The sequence below is a fragment of the Herpailurus yagouaroundi genome, unplaced genomic scaffold (assembly GCF_014898765.1).
Source record: "Herpailurus yagouaroundi ecotype Mexico unplaced genomic scaffold, PumYag 164, whole genome shotgun sequence".
NCBI classification, from domain to species: domain Eukaryota; kingdom Metazoa; phylum Chordata; class Mammalia; order Carnivora; family Felidae; genus Herpailurus; species Herpailurus yagouaroundi.
Genome location: NW_024412405.1, coordinates 12408173 through 12436167, shown reverse-complemented (window position 1 = coordinate 12436167; position 27995 = coordinate 12408173). Strand labels below are relative to the sequence as shown.

At 39.5% G+C, this 27995-nt stretch overlaps 1 protein-coding gene across 7 annotated transcripts in view; it reads left to right on the top strand.

The window, feature by feature from the left end:
- The window catches only part of UBAC2 (UBA domain containing 2), a 196924-nt gene that overhangs the window by 119273 nt on the left and 49656 nt on the right, over positions 1–27995 (top strand). For all 7 annotated transcript variants that reach the window (XM_040487169.1, XM_040487166.1, XM_040487170.1 and 4 more), the window contains exons 5-6: positions 5070–5193; positions 9232–9279. In XM_040487169.1, coding sequence (XP_040343103.1) covers positions 5070–5193; positions 9232–9279 — 172 coding nt within the window. The remainder of the gene's footprint in view (positions 1–5069; positions 5194–9231; positions 9280–27995) is intronic.

The window sequence follows — 27995 nt, the reverse complement described above, 5'->3', positions numbered from 1 at the left end:
TGAAAAAAAAAAAAACATTTACTAGATGAGGAAGAGAAGAATTTTCTACACAACAACCAGAATATTCTTTCAGGAAAGACAACTACATATTTGCTTGGATTTGCTCTTGGATGTATGTCTCATTCAACTACAGTCACAAAGAGGAAGTTTGTTTATAGAAAGCTATTGCCAACATTTTAAGCTATTTTCTCTATTATTTTACATTTCAAAGCTTGAAATTTCATGGAGAATAAAATTATTTTCTCTTGTGGAATTAGTAAACTTTGCATCTTTGCTAAATAATTCTTAAGACTGCTGAGTATGCAGAGTTGAGAGATCAGCAGAGATGATGGTTACAAAGTAGATCAGATAGTTTTCATTCCCTAACAAACCATTCTAAACCTGGTGATGGGGACGTGTAGGTGGTTCAGTTGGTTGAGCGTCAGACTCTTGATTTCGGCTCAGGTCATGATCCCAGGGTTGTGGGATCAAGCCCTATGTGGAGCCTGCTTAAGATTCTCTCCCTCTTTCTCCCTCTGCCCCTCTCCCCCATTTGCACACACTTTCTCTCTCAAAAATTAAAAAAAAAAAAATTTGAAAATTAAAAAATAAGTCTGTGTTCATTAAAATTGCTTTGTCAGTTTTTTTATAATCAGACAAATCTTGAGAGTCAATTATGTGTAAGGATTTACATTAGGTATTAGGAGGATGCAATGCTAAATAAAATATTGTGCTTTCTGACAATTTAATAGACTTTTTAAAACACTGTATAGTGATCATAAAAATAAGCTCAAAATGGATTAGACCTGAATGTGAGGGCTGAAAGTATAAAACTCCTAGAAGACATAAGCAGTAACCTCTTTCACATGGGCCATACAAACTTTTTTCTAAATATGTCTTCTCAGGGAAGGGAAACAAAAGCAAAAATAAACTTTTGGGACTACACCAAAATAAACAGCTTTTGCACAGTGAAGGAAACCATCAATAAAACAATAAGGCAACCTACCAAATGGGAGAAGATCCTGCAAATGATTTATCTGATGAGGGGTTAATATCCAAAATATGTGAAGAACTTCTATAACACAACACCAAAAAGCCCCACAAATAATTCAATTTAAAAATGGACAGACAACCTGAATAGGCATTTTTCCAAAGAAGACCTACGGATAGCCAACAGACACATGAAAAGATGCTCAGTTGTCAGGGACATGCAAATCAAAACCACAATGAGATATCATCTTAATCTGTCAGAATGACTGCAATCAAAAAGACAAGAAATAACAAGTGTTGGCAGGAATGTGGGAAAAAAAAGAAACCCTCATACACTGTCGATGGGAATGCAAATTGGTGCCACCATTGTGGAAAACAGTATGGAGATTCCCTAAGAAATTAAAAATAGAATTACTGTATGATCAAGTAATTCCACTACTATTTACCCAAAGAAAATGAAAATGCTAAAAAAAAAAGATAAATGCACCCCTGTGTTTATTGCAGCATTATTTACAATAGTCAAGATATGGAAGAAACCCAAGTGTCCATTGATAGATGAATGGATAAAGATGGAGCACACGTGTGCCCGCCCCCCCCCCCCCGCCATACACACACACACACACACACACACACACACACACACACACAGACACTGGAATATTAGCCATAAAAAAAAAAAAAATAAGGAATGAGATCTTGAGGGCACTTGTTGGGATGAGCACTGGGTATTATATGTAAGTGATGAATCACTGGGTTCTACTCCTGAAACCAATACTACACTGTTATGTTAACTAAGTTGAATTTAAATAAATTATGTACTCAAAAAAAAAAAATGCGATCTTGCCATTTGCAACAACATGGATGGACCTAGAGGGAGTAATACTAAGTGAAATAAGTCAGAGAAAGACAAATACCATATGATTTTACTCATATGTGGAATTAAAACAAATGACCAAAGAAAACAAGAGACAAATGGAAAATTAGACTCTTTAAGAGAACAAACTGGTGGTTGCCAGAGGGGAAGTGAGTATAGGGACAGATGAATTAGGCAAGGGGATCAAGAGTACATTTACTGGGTGTAAAGGGAGAGATAAAAACAGAAGGACCAGCCAAATATCTACTTAAAGAATATTTAGAGCCCCAAATCCCTTCCTTGCCTCAGATTGGTAGATGGTTGCCATGGCTGTTCTCACCCCAGCAGAAGTCTGGGGTTTTATTCTCTGGAGAGGTCTCTGAACTGCAGAATACTAGGCACATACCCTAACACTAGCCCTAACCCTACCCTAGATCTGAGAAAGTGGCTTCCAGAACACACAATAAGAAAAACTGAGAACCAGCCTAGTTATCCTGGAGAAGAACTGAAACAGTTAAGAATTGGTAGTATTTCTGTAAATGAGTGTGAAGGTAGACATAAAAGCAGAAGGACTAATTAAATATCTGTTTAAAGAGTACTAGAGTATCAGCTGGGTAGATGGATGCCTAGTCTGTTCTCAACCCAGCAGAAGTCTGGGGTTTTAGTCTCTGGAGAGATCCCTGAACTGCAGAATATTAGGCATACCCTAACACCCTAACCCTGATCCCCTGGAGAGGTCTCTGAACTGTAGGATACTAAGCACATGCCTTAATTCTAACCTTAACTCTAACCCTAGATAAAAAAGGGAGTACATATGATGAGCACTGAGTAATGTATAGAAATGTTGAATCACTGTATTGTACATCTGAAACTGATATAACACCATATGTTAATTATACTACTTCAAATAAAAGTAAATAAAAAAGACTAGAATTATAGCCACTAGGTTATTCTTCTCATAATTACTATCCCATTTTGAAATAAATGATCATACAGCTGTTCAAGAATAAGGATTATTTTATGGCCCTCAATCGGATGAGGCTGTCATGCTGTGCCAAGCACTGTGGCACATGCTGGAGGATCCAGGAAGGTGCATTTCCTTCCCTGCTATGGGAGGTACTCTGTCTAGGAGGAGAACCAGATGAGGGAGGCATATATTTTTTTTAATGTTTATTTTTGACAGAGGGAGAAATGAGTGGGGGCATGAGTGGGGGAGGGGCAGAGAGAGAGGGAGACACAGAATCTAAAGCAGGCTCCAGGCTCCAAGCTATCAGCACAGAGCCCGATGCACGGCTTGAACTTACAGACCGCGAGATCATGACCTGAGCCAAAGTCGGACGCTCAACCAATTGAGCCACCCAGGCGCCTCATGAGTGAGACATTTGAAGCTGATCCACTGTTCTGCCTACATACATTGGCTGCCCTGTCTCCATCGTCCTTCTTGCAAGACTGAGAAAGATTGCGTCTGACACATCTATGTCTCCAGTCCTTATCCAGTGTCTGACACTTAGGTGCTCACTAGTTAGGGTTTTCCCTCTTCTAGTATTTGCTGTATTCTTGTAGATGCCTATAGATGCTGCTGCCATCTTTCAGATTTGTACTGTATGTTTGCTTTCACTCTGTTTTTGGAAGCAGAATTGAGAGGACAATGAGTGATTTTTTTTTTTTTTAAATGATCTCTAGCAGAGAAGGGAAAATTTTGTGCAAGAGGCCAAGAGCATTCTGTGTTTCCGCAAAAGTGGAAATGAAAACGTTTCTTGCATTTTTTTTTATGGTAAAGGTGTACTCATGCCACTCACCAAACACACAAAACAACAACAACAAAACTACGAAGGAAAAATAAAGGCTATATTGAGTCATTACGCCAAGCGTCTAATGATGAATGGGTGCGAGCGTGTTTCCAGACCACTCTCCTCATTCGTGTTCCCTGCCTAGCCCTTGCAGGAATGTGAGTGTGCAATCCTGGAGCTAGTTCCTGGAGATTAGAGACTGCTTCTTACTCATAGACATAGATGGAGCTCCTGTAGCTGGGCTGCTGCCTCATGTAGTGCCCAGGAGATTCACTGATTGACTGAAACAGTGAAACTGAGGGAGCCTGTAGGTCAGAGGAGGGAGCTTCGGGCTGCCCAGAGGAGCTGGAGTGGTGGCTACAGGAAAGAATTGGACTGTCACGTGCCAGAAGTGTTTCCTAAGCAGAAAAGTAGAAAGGACATTTAGGTTGAAAGAATGACTTGTGTCAGTGAATAGTCAAAAGAGCCTACTGTGCCCTGGGAGCATCTTTGGGGGTTGAGATACTGGGGAGGAGCCAGACTGGGGGAAGGGAGAGAAAGACTACACTACATTATACTAATAAGAAACTACCCTTACAAGCACGAATTGGAGGGCTTTGCTATTTCATGCTAATATTCACATTTCCTCTTTGCATCTGGGGTGCCTGTGGAAGGATGGGTTTAAATAGGGGTGTGACATGATCAGTGTTATGTTTTGTGTGTCAACAGTGTTAAGAGATGGACTGGAGAGAAACAAGACTTTAATTAGAAAGACACTTCGTGACTTTTGAGTATGTCAAGTTGAAGGTATCAAATTGAGTTTCATAACCAAGGGGAAGGACAGGCTGACGGTTTGGGGACTCCATTTTTGTAATCCATGCCATGGAATGGCTCGAGACGATAACAAGGAGACACTGGAGTAAGAAGAGGCTATGGCCAGCCCTGGAGACGGTAGAAGAAGAGTGGCAGGAGAAATCTGGGGGACCAGCAAGAACAGGTTTTAAGGTAGGGGGAAGAAGGGGTTTGAGGAAGGAAAGGCAGGAGTGGGAAGAGTGTCAAGTGCTGCGGTAGTATAGTTGGACAGTGTGAGAGGAGACTTTGGGATGTGACCATGATAGATTACGTTTGTTGCTTTTGTGAAAATCTCTTTCATTAGATTTAAGTCATTCATGGGAAGAAAACACAGTGGCAACTTTAAATTTTCTCACAATGCCTGACAATTAGTAGATGCTGAACCACCTTTGCGATAGTTTTAGGAGAGTCAATAAGTGTTTAGATAGTTAGAGTTTTCATAAAGTGTTATATATTATATAAGTACAAATTATTTCAGATGTGATGCACATGTAGAATCTAGTTTGTATATCTAAGACCATGCTTTCAGATAGAAATAAGCAGTGTTGCTTCAAATATATATTTGCTATTGGTATTTTAAGTTGAGTATTATACTATAGTGATTTTTTGTTTGTTTGTTTGCATAGCCTGGCACCTGTGTTTGCTCTGTTTGTACCATTTTACTGCTCCATACCGAGAGTCCAAGTGGCACAAATTCTGGGCCCATTGTCCATCACAAACAAGACATTGATTTATATATTGGGACTACAGGTACAGTATGCATTTTTATGTTCGTGTTTCTTTAACCAGATCTTTTTTTTTTTTGGTATGGGGGGGATGTCTTTTTCTCATTTGATCTCCTTGAAAACAATGTTTTTTTCCCCATAAGTTTGGCTTCATGATCTATATCAAATGTTCAAAGGAAGTGTTACAGAACAAGAACATCAAGGTATATAATGTACTAGAATACTTTCATAGTCTTTAGAAATCTGATAAGAGCTTTCACTGTAATTTGTATCAGTGGAAAATATTTTAATTTCATTGTACAATTCCGTGTAAGTACCTTTTACAAATCACAGTATGAAGTGGAAACAAATGAGACCTGTCAAAAGGTGGAAAGTGGAAATTCACTGTCAAAATTAATGAGTACAGTGTTACAAATAGAGCGCTGAAGAAGAAACCAGACATGCCTTACCAACTTCATAACTTCTGTGCTGTATGGCCACTTTGCTAAGTGGTTTGATTCGAAGACCTTCGAGAGTTCCTATTGTTTGATCTAAATTGAAAAAGGTTATGTTCACCAATATCCAGTGCCATTGACCTACCTCTGCTGGGTTCCAGGCCAAGTGACAGAAGAGACACAATTTTCATTTTCTCCCTGTAATACTCCTCACTTTTCTTTCATTCTCAGAGCTTTTGATGTGAACTTTTATTCTGCTTTTTCCTGCAGCACCATGGCCTTTTGATCCACTGTTAATACTCATAACATTCCTTATCCCACATATATCAAACCAGATACTAGTGTCTCTGTCAAATGCCCTCCTCCCTCCCCTTTTAACCTTTGATATTTCCTCCAACCTGTCTAGCGTGCTGTCAGGTGTTATCAATGGTTCATCTGGGGTGAGTGTTTCCTCACCACTTTTACAACTGTTTCTCATGAAATGTATATTCTTCATCTCTCAACCTGCATACAATTACTCTCCCTTATCCTTCCTAATGTATCACCTAATAGCACTTTTCTGCAGTTTATTCTTACTGCTAGGATTTGCGGTGGCAGTTTACTTTTTTAAAGATTTTAGTTTGTGGGTTTTTTTTTTTTTTTTTTTGAGAGAGAGAGAGTGAGGGAGAGGGGCAGAGAGAGAGAAAGAGAGAGAGAATCTTTTTAAAAAAAATGTGGATTTATTTTTGACAGACACAGTATGAGCAGGGGGAGGGGTAGAGAGTGAGAGGAAGACACAGAATCCGAAGCAGGCTTCAGACTCAGAGCTGTTAGCACAGGGCTTAACGTGGAGCTCAAACCCATGAACTGTGAGATCATGACCTGAGCTCAAGTCAGACACTCAACCAATTGAGCCACCCTGGTGCCCCATAGAGAGAGAGAGCATCTTAAGCAGGCTGCATGCCCAGTGCAGAGCCCAACATAGAGTTCAGTCTCAGGACCGTGAGATCATGACCTGAGCCAAAATCAAGAGTCAGATGCTTAACTGAGTGAGCCACCCACGCACCACGCACCACGCATGTTTACTTTTTAAAAAGAGTTACAGCAGAAGGCAGAATGCGGTGATAGAAGAGTACCCTGGACCTGGGGCAGGAGACCCAAATTCTAGTTTAGCAAGGAGATGAGACTTGGGTCAGTTTTGAAAACCCTCGGAGCCTTTTGTTGACTCTATAGTGCCTTATATAACTAAAGTTATAGAGCATCCTTGAGGGTGAAAAATGTTGTTTTATTGATTATGGCGTAGGCATTAAGTGGAGCATTATGGAAGGTCTTTGGAGCCAAGTGGACTTTGGTTTGATTACTTGTTTTGGTAGTTATTTGCTTTGACACTTTTCTGAGCTTCCATTTGCCCGTCCATAAAATGGGGATGATAATGTCTATCTTACAAGGTTCCTTGAAGGATTAGAGATAATACTGTTGGTCGGTCAAGATAATCCAAACGGATAGTAAGAACTAAGTCATTTGGTTCCAATATTAATTAATAATTTCTGTCTCTCTTGGTTTTTCTGAGATTGTGAATGTTATCTCTTTTTCTTTTTTTCCTTTTTTTTTTTTTTTTTTTTTTTTTGGTGAAGTAGAAGTTAGTATAAAGAAATAGAGGTGGAGATGCCTCATTGGCTTTTGATAACATCTAAAGTCCTTACCATAAATGGCATCCAGGGTTCTTTTTGCCTATTCAGTATCAACTCCCACCACTCCCCACCTTGATGTGAATGGGGACCCCTTTTTCTCTAAGTTTCTATTCTCTCCCTACCTCCCTCCTCCCTTGACCTTCACATATGTTTCTGTGTCTTTCTGTCTCCTGCATAACACTTTTTGAAGCCAGGGACATTGGATGAATGAATGAACAAATGAATGATTGAATGATTTTAATTATTATCAGAAGAGCAAAAATGTTTCTGAAGGTATCAGATGGCTTGAGAGCCAGTCACATAATGCCCTATGCTGGGGGCTGTGGAAGATAAAATGAAGTATGAGATGTAGCACCCTTGTCCTCAAGGAGCCCAGCAGTGAGAAAAAACATACCTACTGTTAAAACATGAGCAGACACAATTGGGACCAAACATGCAATAAGATAAGGGGCTTAAGAGTCCAAAGGAAATAATTTTTTATTGATGGAATTAATGATACGCTCTTCTTACTCGTGTATGAGACATGACAACTTGGAGGTCATGATCACTGGGCGGCAGAGCCAGACCTCTTGGGTACACTGCCAGCTCTCTGATCTTAGCAGGTTACTTAACCTCTCCGTTTTTATGATTAAAATAGAGTTAATAATAGAACTTACCTTGTAGGGTGATTAGGAGGATTCAATAACTTTAATATATGAAAAGCGTTAAGATCGATGCTTGGCACATAGTAAGTGCTATGAAAGTGTTAGCTAAAAGCGAACAAACAAAAACAAAATAAAATAACGGCAAAAAAGTGTTAGCTATTTTATTATTCTTTATTTTTTAGAATAAAACTACAGAAAAATATTTTTCCACATACTTTTCATCCTTTTTATTTTCAAAGTCGTTTACACTAGGTAAAAGGATTAAATTTTAGATCAAGGGATTAAATTTAAATTTGCAACCAGTGCTCCTTTCTCTGTAAGGTAGCACTAAGAACAAAATTTGTCAGCCTCCTTTTTGCCTGTACTTTGTCTTCTCTTACCTTTGTATCTCTCTTCTGTTTATGTTTCTCTCTCTCTCTCTCTCTCTCTCTCTCTCTCTCTTTATAGATACTTGTAAATGTGCAGAACTTTGAGATTTCCATTTAGCACAGTGTCTGTACTTAACCCCTGGTCATGCTTCTTTGTCTAGGAGCAGAAGTCCTCATACACCCAATATAATGGTATAAATATGAACACACAGTGGGTTCTAGATCTTTCCCTTCTCACAGCAACACTTTGAATGTCTTACGACTTTTTTTTGTTTAACCTCAGCACAACTCTCCTATGTAAATGATTTGGAAAACAAAGGGAGAGATTTTACGAGGCTTAATTCTGATTACTTTTGCATGAATTAACTTCAGTGTCATTGTCTAGTTTGCTCTTCCCTGAGTGGTCTGGAATGAGAGGCACAGCAGGTAAGCCGAGCAGCCCTGGACATGCCTGTGTGCTCACACAAGTTGGCCCGTCCAAAATTAGAGTGACAGTGATGAGAAATTAAAATGAGAGAACTGTGGAAACTAATGTCACCTGCCATTACTCAGCACCAGGCATGGGATGGTGGCTACGCATTTTGTATGTTGTTGATTGTAATAATTGCTTGGTATGTGGTATTTTGCTTTGCTTAAATCAATTAATGTCCATTTATAAATAAGAATATGCTTGAATTTAACTTATTTTTCTTTGCACGGGAGTGGGTTAGGTGCAACCAGTCTATTTTAGGCTATGGGAAGGCTGAGAGCTTGGTTTTAAAAAAAAGAAAAAGCATATCATTTTCTTTTGGATGACAGAATTGATACTTATTAATTTTCTACTTGTTTATATTAAGAGATATACAATTACTATTTAAATGGTTATCATTGTAGTTACGTAAACAGAAGTATGCTGTGACTGGTGGTTGAATTTAATTTTTAGTTGCCTTTTTTTTTTTCTTTTATAGCTTTTCACCTCTGGTTCCTACATCTGGATTATAGCCATAAGTGGACTTGTAAGTGTGATTTCCCTCCCCCTAAACTCGCTTTTCTGAAGCAACTTTAGGGAAAATGTCACCTTTGGATTATGGGTATATTCACTGGTCTCCAACATTCTTTTAACTGTGTCAGCTCCGTCTCAGTGCTGCTTCCTTAGTAATGCAGAGGGGCCAGTTACATCAACAGTTAAGATGAAGGGGGCCAGTTTGTCTCAGTTTTCAAGGTAATTTTGATGAAAGTTTTAGCTGAGTTTCTTGTTAATTTTTTTTTTCAAAAAAAATTTTTTAATTAATTTATTTGAGACAGAGAGAGAACAAGCAGGGGAGGGGCAGAGAGAGAGGGAGACAGAGGATCCGAAGCGGGCTCTGTGCTGACAGAAGAGAGCCCAGTGCGGGGCTCGAACTCACAAACCTTGAGATCATGACTTGAGCCTAAGTTGGACGCCTAACCGACTGAGCCACCCAGGCACCCCTCAAATTTTTTTAAGTCTATTTATTTATTTTGAGAGAGTATGAGCAGGGGAGGGGCAGGGAGAGAGGAAGAGAGAGAATCAGAAGCAGGCTCTGTACTGTCAGCGTGGAGCCCGATGCAGGGCTCGAATTCATAAACAGTGAGATCGTGACCTGAGCTGAAATCAAGAGTTGGACCTTTAACTGGCTGAGTCACCCCAGTGCCCCTCTTGTTACTGTTTTTTAAAATTACCTTAGCAGTCGAACTCATAGTAGAAAAAAAATGACAAAAAAAATTGAAGTTGGACTTACTAAAAATAACCAGAGATGTTCTTGTTTTGTGAAGAGACATTGTCATGCAAGGGGAAAATAAGGCAAAATGGAAAGTCAGGTGGACTAGAACTGGCAGGAGAATCGTCTGGGTGGTGGCCAGAGAAGGCAGCAGAGATGAGCTGAAGGGTTTGGGCTGTGTCCTCACCTGTGCACTGGAATGGCTTCATCCCACCGGTCCCCTGCTGTGCTATTTTATCAAGCATTTGTCTTAAACTGTATTCATGAGATATTTAAAAAGACATCTAGAACGTGAAGTTGTTTTATTTTTCATCCATAACTTAAATTTGTACTCCCAAGCTTATATAAAAATAAGTTTATACTTAGTGTGTATGGAATACAGTTTTAATTTTTTTCTTGGGGAAGATTGATGAAGAAGGGATTTATCGTGATATATATAGCATCACGGGGAAAGGATTTGGAAATAACCGTGCACTCCCCTGCAGACTTTTTCGGTGTTATGATTTAGTCTTATTTCCTGATGGGTGGGATTTGGGCCCCTGTGTTGTTACTTTAGACCTGCTCACCTCTCCTTCCTTTATGCATTCTGTACAGTTTCTTCTGTGTGCTCATTCTTTTCATTTACAATTTAGTCCTTCATTCTCCAGGCTGCCAGCCCACATCCTGAGGGTTGAAGTCACTTTGTTTCCGCCTCCAGAAATACCTGTCTCAGGCACCCAGATAACACAGGCCCACAGAGCTGACCTCCATTATGTGGTCTTCAAACCATCCAAGCCTCTTGTGTTCCTAAGACTTCATAGTGACTGGTGACAGTGTGGGATCAGACTGCATCTGTGGGGCATGGTCACCAAGCTCTCTCTTTATCTCCTAATCTCCTCCCACTTGAACTGTCAGTTTGATTAACAGCTACTTCACTAGCCTGCAAACAATAGATAGTGCGATGCTCTCATAATAAGAGCAGCATGATGGTCTACTATTTCTTTCCTGATACATTTTGTTTCTTTTAGCAGTAAATGGTCTTGAGTCCTGTTTTCAGTATTTTCCTGAAGCATTCAAGAATTTGAGAAGTACCGGACTGACTATATGCTATTTCACTGTGCTGGTTTACTATTAATTGATTGGGTCGTATTATCCAAACCCTTCTTTAATCACTCATTATGTGACATTTGTTTTGAAACATTTCATTTTGTTTCTTTATTGTTTTCAGACTTCTGGTTTTATTTATTTTTTTTTTTTAATTTTTTCTTTTTTTAATGTTTATTTATTTTTGAGACCGAGAGAGACAGAGCATGAATGGGGGAGGGGCAGAGAGAGAGGGAGACACAGAATCAGAAGCAGGATCCAGGCTCTGAGCCATCAGCCCAGAGCCCGACGTGGGGCTCGAACTCGCGGACCATGAGATCGTGACCTGAGCTGAAGTCGGACGCTCAACCAACTGAGCCACCCAGGCGCCCCTCAGACTTCTGGTTTTAAATCAAGTGCTTGCTAACACCCCAGAAATTTGCATTTTATGGCATTCAGTGCTCTAGAATTGGAGGTTGCATTTTTTCATTTCTTTGTAGTCTTTTTAAAATCTAAAATATGCGTGTTGTGATCAGTCTTTTCCAGTACATGTTTAACAGGTAGTAGGTACTTGTTTAAATTTCTTACAGTTAAGTTTTTAATTCCAGTATAGTAAACATACAGTGTTATATTAGTTTGGGGTGTCTTGTCGTGATAAGAACTGTGTGATGTATGGAATTGTTGGATTTTTTCTTTTTAAGAGTCAGAAGTTTAACAAATTTTTAACATAAAAATCCCTTAAGAAGAGTAAATAGAGGGGCACCTGGGTGGCTCAGTCGGTTAAAAGCATCCAACTTCGGCTCAGGTCATGATCTCACGGTTCGTGGGTTTGACCCCTGCATCAGGCTCTCTGCTGTCAGCACAGAGCCTGCTTTGGATCCTCTGTCCCCCTCTATTTCTGCCCCTCCCCAGCTTGTGCTTTCTCTATCTCTGTCTCTCTCAAAAATAAATAAACTTAAAAAAAAAAAGAGGGGGGCGCCTGGGTGGTGCAGTCGGTTAAGCGTCCGACTTTAGCCAGGTCACGATCTCGCGGTCCGTGAGTTCGAGCCCCGCGTCAGGCCCTGGGCTGATGGCTCGGAGCCTGGAGCCTGTTTCCGATTCTGTGTCTCCCTCTCTCTCTGCCCCTCCCCCGTTCATGCTCTGTCTCTCTCTGTCCCAAAAATAAATAAAAAAAAAAAGTTGGAAAAAAAAAAAAAAAGAGGAAGAAGAAGAGTAAATAGCATTGCACAGTATTTGGAATATAATTCCCAGAATTTAGCATTTAAACAGTCTACCTATTCATGAACACCTCTGAGCCCATTGAATTTTCACTTTTAACAGTAATTAATTCAGCCTATGTTGACCTACAATGAACACAAATCTGACAAATATTCATTTCAGTTTTGTTCTTCATTATTACTCCATCATAATTAGATGATATTATGTTTATTTACAGTGATTAATATCAGTGATAATCATAGCCAGTGTTCCTTTCCTTCATGCCTTACAGTTAATGTTGGTGTTTGTATTGAATTTAATGAATATTTTATTTGACTTTTTCCAAAAAGACATGTTTTTATTATGAAACATTTAATATAATATAGTACACTTTAGATACGGATAATTATAAAGGATATTAAAATTATTTGTGAATGTTCGGTTTACACATTACTTGATTATAGAATCAGGGTCTGAGATTCACAAAGCCACAGCTTGTCCCAGATGTCTATTGCTCAACGTGACTTCTCTCCCATGTATATCAAGTGACTTCCCTTTTTTTTTTTTTCTTAATCCTACATCAAATGCTAAAAAATAAAATAAAATTCTTACTACAAAAAGAACTGCACAGATGGTATTGAGTGTTCTGGGGGCATATTAGGAAACCTGTTAATGAAATTTCACCTTCCAGCATTGGAACCAATAGTTCTCCTGACATACTGTGTGTGTTAAGGAAGTGATTTTATTTCAATCTGGCCATTCTGTGTTGTTTAGGAGAAGGAGCTTTTTTTTGAAAAAGACATTTGTGTAAAACATAAGTCATGTGTATCTGCTGTCATAGAAACCACAAACTTTACTCATGCTTTTCTGGAAAGCTGCCAACTCCAGATTTATTTTATTTAGTTACTGGTGGGTTTATTTTGGGTAGGCTAGTTTTTAATCTCTCCTTGTGTTATTTATTCTTGCATGATTATAAATGTTTCTGAATATAAAACTTTAAAATACCTCACTGACTGAAAGGAGAGTGGTTGATAGAGTTGAGTCAGGACAGCACTTACTTAAGTAGGAGCCTGCTTTCTGTCTTCAGTGATGTCACAGAGAAAAGGAGGACTAAATTTTTTTCCTAGGTTGAGAGGGGAAGAGTATTTAGCTTTCCAGGGGCAGTACTAAGTCTGTTGCCTAGGACAGCTGTCACTCTTCAGTTCTGTTTTGTGATCCAGCCCAGATTCCACCTGCTGCCCAGAAAGGGTCAGGGGCATTCAGGTTTGCTTAAAGATTACTTCGAGATTATTCACATGTGTCATGAATACGTATTTTATGTTGTATTGTTTCTCCTTTGTTAATTCTGGTTTTTAATACCAACATTTAATATTTAAAATAACAACCGTTTCCATGAAAGATCATAAAATTGTAATTGTATTGGCTACAATAGCCAAGTGAAATATCTCAGTGCAAGCACGAACTTCGAGGTGTTAGTGCCCACCTGCTTCCATCACATTTTCACTGTCATATTTGACTGTCTTCTTAAGGTCTCTGGTGAGCGGCCTTCAGAAATTGGGGGCATTCTTTATATAGTAACAAGTTCTCTGGTCTTGTTATACATTAATACTTTTTCTCCTTAGAGACCATGTTGTTTCCTTGCTGAACTTTATTTAAGTTCTTTCTGTGCTTCTGCAGAGAGCCTTTGGTCCATCCGTATCCCCGTACTTCTTCATTTTCTGCCATTTTATGAATCATAGAGTAGTGAGTCATCACCACTGGGATGCACCCTGATTCTCAAAAGTTGAAGTCTCGGGCCTGAGCTGATTCTGGAATGATTAAAACAGAAAGAGCCTGCTTTCGCCAATTTTCTTTTTACAGTTCATATATTTATCGTCATTTGGTCCTCTTTTGAACTCTCTGGGGACAAATTAAGAGACAGGCCTATATTTTTCAGACTCCAGGCTTATCCCCTTCAGCTATCCTTTGCGGCCTGCCTGTTTCCTGCATTCTTTCCCTGTTCTCTACAATATGTCAGACTTTGATTAGCTTATGATCAAGCAACCTAATGGGAGAAAAAAAAAAAAAATCTGCCCTACCCAAAAATAAGATTAGAAACATAGATTGATGGCAGATTATTTAGAACTTTGAATGTGGTTTGAGTTTGTATTTCCTTCTGTAGGCATTGGGGATCTTTAAAGCTTTTCAAACAAACAAAAAAAAAGCCTCACAATGGTGGGAGATTACAGAAGTCTCATTAGGGTTTGTAAATCATGAAAAAGAGGAAGGGAAAAGTGAGCAATCCTGTAGAAGTCAGGATGCCTCATTTGTGGGCTGTGATTGCTTTTTTACTCATCCATCCACGATAGTTTTAAAGAAAAAATATAAGACATTGTCTTATGGTAGCTGAAAAAGAAAAAGCATCAGACAGAACCTTATGGATTTTTTAAAAAACAATGTTTATTTACTTATTTGAGAGAGAGAGAGAGAGAGAGAGAGAGAGAGAGAGAATCCCAAGCAGTGACGCAGCACTCGATCCCACAAATGTGAGATCATGACCTGAGCCGAAATGAAGAGTTGAACGCTTAACCAACTGAGCCAGTGAAGCGTCCCCAGAACCTTATGTTGATTGGCTTTCCAAGTCATGGTATAACGTTAAGGGGAAAGCTTATGGAACTAGCATAATCTGTGGAGATCTAAACTCTTTGGAGTTAAGTTTGGAGCCCTGACTACTCCCTGGTGAATGAGAATGGTGTGTTGGGTCCTCTGTTCCTTTTCCTCCTTTTCGTGTCTTTTTCTTCTCTTCATGCTTCCTTTTTTTCTTTCTTCCCTTCTGTTTCTTCTCTGGATTGACCAAAGAATGGTACAATAGAGTGGGTCCGAAAACTCATCTGATGCCTGAGGTTTTCAGTTCATTGAACTGAGGGCAGACCCAGCAGAGAGAAGTCAAGGCTGGATAGAGCTGGGAAGTTGGCTGGGCTTGTGGAAGGGCCATGTGTAGAAGTGTAAGACGGTAGTGACTTCCCAGGAACATCCAGACGTACAGGGTGCCTTCACCTTCTTGCAGTTAACATGGTGTTTATAATCCCAACACCAAATGGAGTGCTTATCGGCGTATCGCACATCACAAGCACACGTTGTCTCTCTCGTATGGATTCATTTGTTCCTCCTCCTTTAGCCCCCTTTCCTCCCCTTCCTCTCCCTGCCCCTCTCACCCATCCTGACTGCATGTAGCCAGGACCTACTGAAAGAACCCTTTTGTCCTCTACCATGGCGTGACACTGAGTCACACGTTGTCACTGAGTTCAAGGCTGACAGTACGAAGGTCCTGTTAGGCGTCCACAGGGAGGGAATGTCCAGTAGGCTTGATTTTTACATGCTCAGTGTAGAATCAATGAACTTATTATCACCAGTGTCTTGATAAAGCTGTCACAGAAGTGCTTATAAAATACAGGTGTTAAATTTTTATTGCTGCACTTTATCTTTCACCTGTAGGCAAACACCTAGCCTCCTTTCAAAATTTGGCCTCACGTACCAGTCTGTCCCCTATGTGCCATATACTTCAGAGAAACTGGCCAAGTTTGACTCTTCCCGAACATCTTGTCCTGTCTTGGGATTCTGTGCCATTAAGTCGTCACTTATTCTTTACTTCGTACCATGCACTTGTCGGAGATTATGTTATTTCTTCAGATACTTTTGCTTGCTTGAAGTATGTGCTGCCCTTCTCTAGTGAGGGCCGCCCTGCGGGGCTTCCCGTGCTCTGTCAACATCAGCCTCTACTCTGTGACTCAGGTTAGCCACTAAACTGTGAGCAGAAGTGATGCATGCTTCTCAAGCAGAAGTTCTGAGAACCACTGCACAGCTCCACCATTCCTCTGTTCCCTTTGCCATGAGAAAAGCACGTGCCAGACAGAAGCTACTCCTTCAGCCCAAACCTCAGAATGAAGGAGACACATGGAGCATGGCTGTGCTGACATATAAAAAGAGTGAAAAATAAATGTTTGCTGTAAGCTGCTGAAATTTGGGATGGTCTGTTCCCACAGCATAGACAGCCTAGAGAAAGCAGACTAATACAGCTCTTTTCCAAGCACTTTATAAATATCTTTTTTTTGTTTAATGTTTATTTGTTTTTGAGAGAAACAGTGAGTGAGTGGTGGGAGGAGCAGAGAGAGAGGGAGACACAGAATGTGAAGCAGGCTCCAGGCTCTGAGCTATCAGCAGAGAGCCCAATGTGAGGATTGAACTCACGAACCGCGAGATCATGACCTGAGCTGAAGTCAGACGCTTAACCGACTGAGCCACCCAGGTGCCCCTATAAATATCATCTTAATTAGCATTTATAAAAACCTGATGAAATAGGGACTGTTATCCCCATTTTATAGATGAAACAAACAAAGGCACAGAGGATTAAGTAACTTGTTAAGAATACAAGCTAATAAGTAGTGAAGACAGAGTTCAAATGCAGGTAGTCTAGCTTCAGTGTCTGTGCACCTAAGAGGTAGATTTATATAACCACATGCAGTTTCTTCCAACTATATCCCTCCTTTCACCCTTAGGTCCCTTCTTTTCCGAGCAAAATCTCACTCATTTAGTTCCTGACTCTGAAGCTTTTTCTGAGTCATCTTGTCTTTCAGTTTACGAATTAGACAGTATTCTTTATAATCCCAAAATAATCTATAAATAATTATTGAGTTTCAAAATTCACTATTCACAGAATTCACAAAATAGTTTCTGTGCTACGAAGCATTACTTTGTAATGCTTTGTCACTGTCAGGGTGCTTTCAGTGTGTACTACCATACTAAGTTGTTAACACAAGCTCTGCAGTGGTGGAGAAACCGGGCTTCCCAAATGGGAAATCAAAGATTTCAGAGGTGGGGCAGCTGAAGTTCTGACTGCACAACTGATGTGTGGTAGTGCCAGGACCAACGGCCAGACGTTTTGTCCTAGTCCAGTGGGTCCAGGGCCTCCCATTGCTCCTTTCAGGGCTGTCATCTGTGTCAGTTTTAACCACAAGACATGCACAAAGTTACTGTTAGATCCTCCCTAGACTACAGCACTAACATGGGGCCCTGTTCATTGTCAGTTGTAGACATGAATCAGGAGGGAGATCCTGGATATAAAGAAATTTTAAAAGTACCCAGCAGTGCTGAAAGACACATGTCAACAACTTTCTGTAACCTTTGTTGTGAATTTTGTGGGCTTATCCCATTGGCAGCCCCTACTATCCTGATGTGAAGAACCCAGCAGGGGCGCCTGGGTGGCTCAGTCAGTTGAGTGTCCAACTTCGGCTCAGGTCATGATCTCACGTTTTGTCAAGCCCCACATCAGGCTCTGGGCTGACAGCTCAGAGCCTGGAGCCTGCTTCAGATTCTGTGTCTCCCTCTCTCTCTGCCCCTCCCCCGCTCAGGCTCTGTCTCTCTCTGCCTCTCAAAAATAAAGAAACGTAATAAAAAAAAAATTAAAAAAAAAAAAAGAATCCAGCCTATTGCTATACTTGTTCTTCTAGGATTAATATATTTAACTGGTCGTCCTTATAATGGGTTAAAGGTGTAGCTCAGGGGCACCTGGGTGGCTCAGTCAGTTGAGTGTCAGACTCTTTTCTGGTTTTTGTTTTTTCTTTAATGTTGATTTTTGAGAGAGAGAGAGACTGACAGAGCATGAGTAGGGAGGGGCAGAGAGAGAGGGAGACACAGAATCTGAAGCAGGCTCCAGGCTCCCAGCTGACAGCACAGAGCCCAGTGCGGGGCTTGAACTCCAGAACCATGAGATCATGACCTGAGCAGAATCGGACACTTAACCAACTAAGCCACCCAGGCTCCCCAGGTGTCCAGCTCTTGATATCGGCTTAGGTCATGATCTCACAGTTGTAGATCAAGCACCACATCAGGCTCCACACTGAGCATGAGCCTACTTGGGATTCTCTCTCTCCCTCACTTTCTGCACCTCCCTCTCAAAGAAATACTAAAAAAAAAAAAAAATTACAGCTGAAACCCCACCTTTCAACAAATAGTTCCTTGCTTTGTGTTTCTGGCATTGTCATGTACAGGAAAATGAAATTTAAAAGGCTTTGAAAAAGCTGAAAGGATAATTTAAAATATATTAACCTGGAGGCACCTGGGTGACTCAGTTGAGCATTCAACTCCTGATTTCAGCTCAGGTCATCATCTCTCGGTTCATGAGTTTGAGCCCCATAGGGGGCTCAGCACTGGCAGTGTGGAGCCTGCTTAGGATTCTCTCTCTCCCACGCTGTATGCCCCAGGCCCGCTCATGTGCTCGCTCGCTCTCTCTCTCTCTCTCTCCCCCCACCCCCAAAAATAAATAAACTTTAATAAATAAATAAACATTTAAACATATATATATATATATGTATATATATTGGGGTGCCTGGGTGGCTCAGTGGATTAAGCATCCAACTTTGACTCAGGTCATGATCTCACGGTTCGTGAGTTCGCGCCCTGCATCAGGGGCTTTGTGCTGACAACTCGGAGACTGGAGCCTGCTTCGGATTCTGTGTCTCCCTCTCTCTCTATGCCCCTCCCCCACTCACGCTCTGTCTCTCTCTTTCAAAAAATAAACATTAAAAAAAATTAAATATATATGCATGTGTATATTTTAAATATATGTATTTTAAATATGTGTGTGTATGTGTGTGCATGTGCATATGTATAATGTAGTGCTACTGGTCAAAGGAGAAAGAAATGAAGATGAGGAGGAGGTTACCAAGAAAACACCCGTACTTGTAAATTTTAGATGATTACTAGTAGATTATCATGTCAGTTGCAGCACAGGGCAGTTTCCCACAGAGTCTTCTCATTGTTTTCCTATCAACAGATGGAAACTCTTCAATCACTTTTGATTATCTCTTTAAACTGTTTCTTGGTTGCTTTTTTTAAATAGAAGTGTCCAATGTTCCTTCCTTTTTGGGACTGATTGTGTTGATATTTCTCTTCTATCCTAATGATAGCCTGTGGGAAAGGACTATGGTAAAATCAATGCATGTGATTTTGAATTTATTAATTATAAACAGTGGCATAGCTTACTACCAAAAAGTTCTGTTAGTTCATGTTAGCTGGGAACATTTTCAGTATATCAGAAGTTTTTGTTGCTGAAGATTGTTTTTAGTTTACCAACATCCCACCTCTTATAAAATTGAAAAGAAGATTAATGTATCTAGAAATGTCTAGATCTTTCTAGATCTTCACATTCACTTTCTCATGAAAACTTCTTTTTCTCCAAAACTTTTATTAAAGTGTTATTTATATACAATAAAATTCAGTTTTAAGTGTAAATTTTGGTGAATTTTGGTAATTGTATACAGCCGTGTAACAATCAAGATAATTATATATGGTCAGGTAACCAACACTACCATCAAGGTAGAAAACAGCCCCCTCACCTTGATCATTTTTTCATTTCTTTTGCTTTTGCTCTCTGTCCTCTTACCAACTGCCATGCCCAGGTAACCACTCATATTCTTTATGTCATTTTAGTTTTGCCTTTTCTAAAATTTCATATAATTGGAATTGTATAGTGTGAACTCTTTTGTATTTTACTTCTTTCAGGTAACATGATGTCTTTAAGATTGGTCTTATTACTCTCAGTCCTTGTTACTGTATTAACCTGTGGTATGGTTGTACCACAGTTTGTCCATTCACCAGTTGATAGACATTTGGATTGCTTCCAGGTTTGAGTTGTTAGGAATAATGCTGTGTTGGACTTGTTTCCACTTCTCTTGAGTGAATATCTGGGAGGGGAATTGCTGAGTCATGTGATAAATGTATGTTAAACATTATAAAGTAGTACAATATGATTTACCGTGGCTGTCTGTTGTCCATTTCCACCATCAATACGTGAGAGTTCCAGTTGCTCCACATCCTTGCTAGCACTTGGTCTTGTCAGCTGTTTTAACGTTAGCCATTCTAGTTGGCATGTAGTGATACCTTGGGTTTTAATTTTCATTTCTCTAATGACTAATGGTTTGAACATCTTCTGCTTACTGGCCATTTGTGTATCTTCGTTTGTGGGGTATCTGTTCAAATATTTTACACACTTTTTCATTGGGTTACATTTGTCTTATAATAGTTAAAAGGATTCTTTTTATATTCTGGACATAAGCCCTTTGTTGGATATATTTTGTAAAAATTTTATCCCAGTCTGTGGCTTGCCTCTTTGTTTCCTTAATTATGTCTTTCAGTGAGCAAAAGTTTTTAATCTTGATTTAATTCAGTGTTTCAATTTTTAAAATAGTTTGAGCCTTATTTAAGAAATCTGTGCTAATCCAATTCCACAAAGATTTTTATTCGATATTTTCTTCTAGAATTTATACTTTCTGCTGTTGTATTTAGGTTTGTGATCCCATTTGAGTGTAATTCTTGTGAAGTAAGAGCTGAGGTATATTTTCTTCCATACAGTTATCTAGTATCATTCTGTCACCATTTGTTGAAGAGACTCTTTGCTCCTTTGCATTACCTTGGTACCTTTGTTGAAAATCAGTTAACCAGTGTGGGTCTCTTTCTTGAGTTTCTTTTCTATCCCAGTGATTTATATGCATATCTTTACGCCAATACTGTCATATGTCATAGTGCCATACTGCCGTGAGTAATTTTGCTTTATGTTAAGTTGAAATCACATAATGTCAGGCTTCCAATGTTGTTCTTTTTCAAAACTTGTTTAGCTATTTTTGGAATGTTTACTCTCCATATGCATTTTTAAATCAGCTTATAATTTCTTTAAAAAAAAAGTAGTTAAGATTTTGTTTGGGATTTCACTGAAACTATAGATTAGTTGGGGAGAATTGCCATTGAGATTATTTGAAAATGTGCCCACAAATCCTTTTAGAATTCAAGAAATGGAGTTTAATTCCCCTCTCCTAGAGTGTGGCCTGTACTTAACAGTTCACTATGGCAGAAATGATGGTGTGTGACTCCAAAGAACAGGTCATAAAAGACACAGATACTTCTGTCTTGCTCCCTCAGATTATTTGCTCTGGGGGAAGCCAGCTGCCATGTCCCAAGGACACTGAAGCAGCAATATGGACAGGTCCACATGGCAAAGAACTGTGGCCTCCTGCCAGCAATCATCACTAACTTGCCAGTTGTGTTTTTAAGCTACCATGGAAGCTGATCCTTCATGTCCAGTCATCATATGAGCACAGGTAGTCTAACATCTTAACTACAGCCTTGTGAGAGATCTTGAACCACCGTCACTTAATGAATCTGCCCTCAGATTTCTGACCCATATATACTGTGTGTATAACGACTGCTTATTGTTTTTAAGCCACTAAGTTTTGGGCAATTTGTTATTCAGCAATAAATAACTAATATAAGCATTTCAACAATATTGGGTCTTCCAATCCATGAATATGGTATATTTCTACATTTATTTAGTAAGCCTTTAAGTCCCCATTACAGTTTTTAAATTTTCAGTATATATAGGCCCTGCACTTTTTTTGGTAAATGTATTCCTAAGTATTTGTGGGTTTTGATACTATTTTAAATGGAGTTGTTTTTATAACTTCTTTTCTAATTATTTGTTGCTGGTATGTAGGAATGCAATTGATTTCTATATATTACTATTGTATCCTGCAGTTTTGCTAAATTTATTATTTCTGGTAGCTTTTCAATGGATTCCTTAGAGTTTTCTACATACATGATCATGTCATTAAGAAATACATTTTGTTTATATGTTTTACTTCTTCCTTTCCATTCTGTGCCTACTTTTTTTTCTTACTGCATTAGCTAAGACCTCTGATACAGTGTTAAATAAAAGTGGTGAATGGATATCCTTGTTTTGTTCTTGCCTTAGAAAGCATTGGGTTTTTCACCATTGAGTCTATATCTGTAAACGCATAATTCGTCCTACATCTTCACATTCATTTTTAGTTTATTTAGGAAACAAGTTTCAATATAAGTCTGTTTTCTCTTTATTTTCTTAAATCAGTTTATGAAAGTAAATGCAATTTTAAAGGGGGATGATGTCCTTGTTAAAAGGAGTATTGAAAGGGATTTACGTTAATACACCTGATTAAACTTTTCCCACGTGCTGAAGACGCTCATCTCCTGACATACTTTTTCCTTAGTAGCAGAACCTTCATCTCATTTGGGGCAATATTGCCTCCGACTAAATAAAATACCACATTTCCCAGTTTCCATTGCGTCTGGGTATCGCCATCACATTAAATCCTGGCATCCTGGCCAGTGAGCTGTAAACCCACATGTTGGTGGGACTTCTGGAAAGGCTCCTTAAAGTAGCGTTTGTCCTTCTGTCCTCCCTCATTTTCTTCCCTCTGCTGCCTGGAATGCAGTTAAGTTAGTTAGAGCTTTTATAACATGAAGGAGAATAAACTTCTGTATATAAGCATTGTTATTTGTGGTTTTCCAAAAGGAGAAGTTTAGAGCAGCCTCCTAAGACAGTTTATTTAGAAACAATCTGTGGGGCACCTGGGTGACTCAGTGAGTTGAGCATCCAACTCTTGATTTTGGCTTGGGTCACGATCCCAGAGTTGTCGGATCGAGCCCTGCGTTGTGCTCCATGCTGAGGGTGGAGCCTGCTTGGGATTCTTTCTCTCCCTCTGTCCCTTTCCCCTCTTTCCTCAAAACAAAGAAAAGAAAAATTCTGTGATCAATCTAATTCCATCCCTTTTCCAGTTTAACTTCCCAAGAATCAGGATACCCAGTGCTTTAATCAGATACTTGAAAGTGATATTAGGGGCGCCTGGGTGGCTTGGTCAGTTAAGCGTCCGACTTCGGCTCAGGTCATGATCTCACGGTCCGTGAGTTCGAGCCCCATGTTGGGCTCTGTGCTGACCGCTCAGAGCCTGGAGCCTGTTTCAGATTCTGTGTCTCCCTCTCTCTGCCCCTCCCGTGTTCATGCTCTGTCTCTCTCTGTCTCAAAAATAAATAAACGTTTAAAAAAAATTTTTTAAGTGATATTAAAAGAGAGGAAAGCTACAAGAAGTTCATCTGAATCATTTTTGCACTTGACAAAGAGCAAGATTGCAAGACTCTTTCAAAAAGTGTGAAAATCCCATGATTCAGTCTGTTATGAAAAGAATAATCATTTCATAATTAATCACAAATGGCAGAAATAACTTTAGGCAATTCTAATTTGCATACATATTCTTTGGGCTAAAAAAAAGTAATTCCAAAGTTTCCTCCTTTGTTTCTTTTAATGAAGAAAGGGAATAGGTAGATGTAAGTTCTGTTAAGAGAAAAGATTTTCTTTGTTTTGCTCCCTGCTGTATCCCAGCATTTAGAACACAGCCTGGCACATTGTAAATGTTAAGTATGTGTTGAGAGAATAAATGCTGGATGAAAAGCCTCAGTCAGTCTGGTTTCTTTAGGACCTGAGTGCATATGAAGTCCGTATGACAGGGTCCCGGTGCCAAGGGACATTTGTTCCCTTGGTTCGTCCCTGTCTTGTGAATGCAGCGCTTTCTCCCCAGAAGATCAGCTCCTGGTGTTTATCCTATTGTCCCATTAGGGGATAGGTTTCTGAATGTTGGGACCATGGCTCACAGGACCCCAAGGTGCAGTTTGCTGTGTAGGTTTCTGTTCAGCCACAGCTGCCTGCAGAAAGAGATCATTAAACACCTGGGTGGGTGTCCTTGCCCAGTCATGGTTTCTCACCTTTGTCGGCTGTGGTTTCATGGTAATATTGAGCAGGACCAGAGGACACTTGAGGCTTACTCTCTATGATCAAGAGGGTTTCACCTACTGTACGCCCAGCAAATTAAATTCTTTATTTGCCCGATGAGCATTATTTCATGGTTCCCTTTCCAAAAGGACTACTAACCTGAAAAATCAGCATAAGTGTAATTGATGCCCATGTTTACTAATGGCCTAAAAGAAAAGCATTGCCTGAGTTTTACATTCTCAGTTAGATTTATGAGGTAATAGCTTCTGTTAGCTTATGGGGAGCTCCTTGGTCCAGGGCTGTGGCCTGGCTCTTTGGTCTGTGCTTTCAACTGCACGTGGCCTAGAATGCTCTCCTGACCTCTGGGTTTCTTTTCCTGGGCCAGGATTCCTGATTCCTGCGGCTTGAATGCTCTGATTCTGGCTCTAGCTGGCCTTCCCAGGACCAAGCCACTTGTTCCATATCTGGTCATCCTGGACCTCAGTCCCGGCCTTCCTGAGACCATTGCTACTGCTTTGTCCCTTATCATTGGGCCTGTCAGCTTGATCTTGGGCTTCCCGCTCTGAGGGCCTAACCGGAGCCCCTCTGTTAGCGTTTCCCCTGGCCTCTCGACATGCAAATTTGAGCATCTGGTCTATTTTTAAAGCCTCTTTGTCTTCCCACCCCGACCCCACAAACTGTGTGTTTCGAGAAAACTCTCATTCAGAAGTCCCAGTACGTGATAGGTTTATGCGATTATGAAAAATTAAAGTTAAAAGTAATGTGTAAAGGGGTGCCTGGGTGGCTCAGTTGGTGTCCAACTTCAGCTCAGGTCATGATCTCACAGTTCGTGGGTTCAAGCCCTACATCAGGCTCTGTGCTGTCAGCTCAGAGCCTGGAGCCTGCTTCGGATCCTTTGTCCCCCTCTCTCTCTGCCCCTCTCGTGCTTGAGTGCCCACACTCTCTCTCAAAATAAGTAAACATTAAAAAAAGCAATGTCTAAATGTGGTGTAATAATAATACACTCTGAAAGCTCATGGTAGTAATGAAGTATATAACTTAGGGAGAATTTAATGCAGGCGTTCTTAACTTCCCCATCTTGTCGTAGAAAAGGGTGGTGATTATCAAATATTAATAGGAAACTAAACTGCCTGAGCTCTTCATATTTTAATCCTTTGTGAATAGCTAAAACATTTATGAATAGCATTTTATTTATTTGACAACTTGAGGTCATACTGGTGTACCAGAGGCATAGACAGGTGAATCTAAAATAACGTATTTATTTTTGTAGAGCCATTCTCTCAGCAAATACTTAAAGGATTCTTACTATGTGCCAGACACTGTTCTAGGTGCAGTGGTCAAACAGATCAAAACCAACCACATTTCTTCCTCTTCCAGAGCACACATTCAAATAGAAAGCGAACCCTTCCGATGAAATTTAAGCAAATGAGCACAAAAGCCCTGTTTTATCCCTGCCAGAATTTACAGTAGTATACTTATTTATTAATGGGTTATAAATTATCCTAATTGTTCACAGGATGGTCCTACTAAAACTGAACACACAATTTTGGTGAGTGTATCCATGATGGTGGGGGGCAGGCATAGACATGGGCAAGAGAGTGAAAATCTTTAGCTTTCGTCAGTTCCTTGAAAGACTCGATTACGCCCCTACTCTGCAAATTAAGAACCTCTGCTAAATTGTGATCTCTTTAAATAGAGGCAAAAGCTGTGGATTTTTATTATTTTTACCTAATTTCTGTAGAAAACATGATTACATAAAGCAAAAATGACACCATATTGATAGTATGAAGTATATAGGTGTACTATATAAGACAAAAAAAGTGGCATTGGATAGGGGTGATGTTAAGTGGGACTAAACTCTTGCAAGTTTCCTATATTTTACTTGAAGTAATTCAGTATTAACTCTAAGCACATTGTGGTAAGTTAAAGATGGATTCTGTAAGATCCCTATAGCAAACACAAGAAAAATATGCAGTGAGATATTGCTAAAAAATAAATTAATTAATTAAAATGAAGTACTAAAAACTATTGTTTTAACACAAAAGAAAAATAGGAAAAGAGAAACAACAAAAAACAGATGAGACAAATAGAAACCAAATAGCAAAATCCAACTATATATCAAAGTAAGTACATTAAGTATGAAGAGTTCAACACTAATCAAAAGGCAGAAATGGTCAGACTGGAATTAAAAGTCAGAAACTGCTATATACAACCTACAGAACACACTGTAAACACACACACACACAAAGGCTGAAAGTCAAATGATAAAGAAAGATATATCATGGAAACAGAAAGCTGAAATGCCACATTCATATCAGACAAAGTAGGTTGCTATAGGAGTATTACTAAAAACAAAAAGGGATACTTTGTTATGATAAGGGTCAATTATAAGTATATGTGTGCCTAATAACAGTTTCCAGATACATACAAGACATTAAAAGGGAAATAAAGGGAGAAATAGACAAACTCACAATCATGGTTGAGGCTCTGAATCGAAAAAGCAAACATTTTAAATTTTTTATTTAATTCAAATCTCATCTTCTAATTTGGTCAATTATTTTCCTATTTTGTTATGTTTATAACATCACATTGCTATCTTCAGCAAAATCAATGCAATACAGCCCCATTTTCTGTTTTCCTTCCTACCCAGATCTTTAGAAAAGGCATTTCTAATTCCTTGCCTCCAATCCATTATATGTTTTTGCCATAACACTTCCTATCTCTTTCCTTGTTAAAAAAAATTATACACACACACAAACACACACACACAGATAGTGCTACCCCCACAACTCCCCTCTTCCCCATCCTGCTGTAGAAGAAGCCACTCTCTGTGGTTCTGTACTTACTATTTGTGTCCATAAATAGTCTATACTATTATTTTGTGTTTTGAAATCATGGGGAAAGATGGCTACAATGTATGATACATTTAAAAAATATATTAAGGGGAGTCTGGGTTGCTCAGTCGGTTAAGCATCCGACTTTGGCTCAGGTCATGATCTCACGGTTCATGGTTCAAGCCTCACGTCAAGCGGCGTGCTGACAGCTCAGAGCCCAGAGCCTGCTTCCGGTTCTGTGTCTCACTTTCTCTCTGCCCCTCCCCTGCTCACATGCTTTCTCTTTTTCTCAAAAGTAAATAAATATTAAAATTAATTAATTAATTTAAAGAATAAAATAAAAAATATATGAACACATACACCCAATTTATTTTAACTGCTGTTTAGTGATCCCTTGGATGAATAAGCCAGTCTTTTACCATTCATCTCCTGGAGACACTTTGTTTCATTTCCTAACTGTTAAATACAGCACCGCAGTAGAGCATTCCCTGAGGCAAGCCTTCAGCTCAGCTCAGGTCTGGTCACAGCCACATTGCTCTCCAGAGAGCTTGAACCACCATTTTACTTGTCCTCAGGACTGTGAGGGTTGTCAGGTCTCCTCGTCCTCACCAAAACTTGATCCCAGATTTTTCCCATTTTTTCCAAATTATTATAATAGTTAACATTGCATTTCCCTAAAAACAAGTGAGAATAAAATCTTTTCATGTGTTTGTTGCCCTTTTGAACTTCCTCTTCTGAAATTCCCTGCTCACCTGCTTTTTAAGTTTGGTTGATTGTCTTTTTCTGATAAATTATATGTATAGAGACTCTTTATTTTGAATACTACCTTTGTTGATTGACTTCGAGGATTCTGAGTACTTTCCCTAGGCTCTTACTTGTCCCTTCACTTCATTTATGGTGACTTTTTTGGCACACTGTAGCTTTTGAATTGTAAACTACATAAATGTATGTTTTCTTTTATAGTTTGTGCTCTCTGATCCATATTTAAAAATCCTTCCCCATCCCAGTGTCAAAAAGATGTGCCTTCCATATTTTGTGCAGAGTGATTTAAAGTACGGTGAATTATCTGTTTCCTTAATGCATTGGGAGTTGATGCATGGTGTTGGAGAGAGGGTGTCTGTTTTGTCTTTATCCCCTTGTTGAGCTCAGCTGGTCTTTCCCTCCACTTACCCTTTCCTGCTGTGTACCACATGCCCTTACCATAACGGACTCCAGAGTCTCCTTCTATGCTCTTGTTCCTTAGGTAGATTGAGTAGCTCTACATAAAGACCATATTATTTTAGTTATTC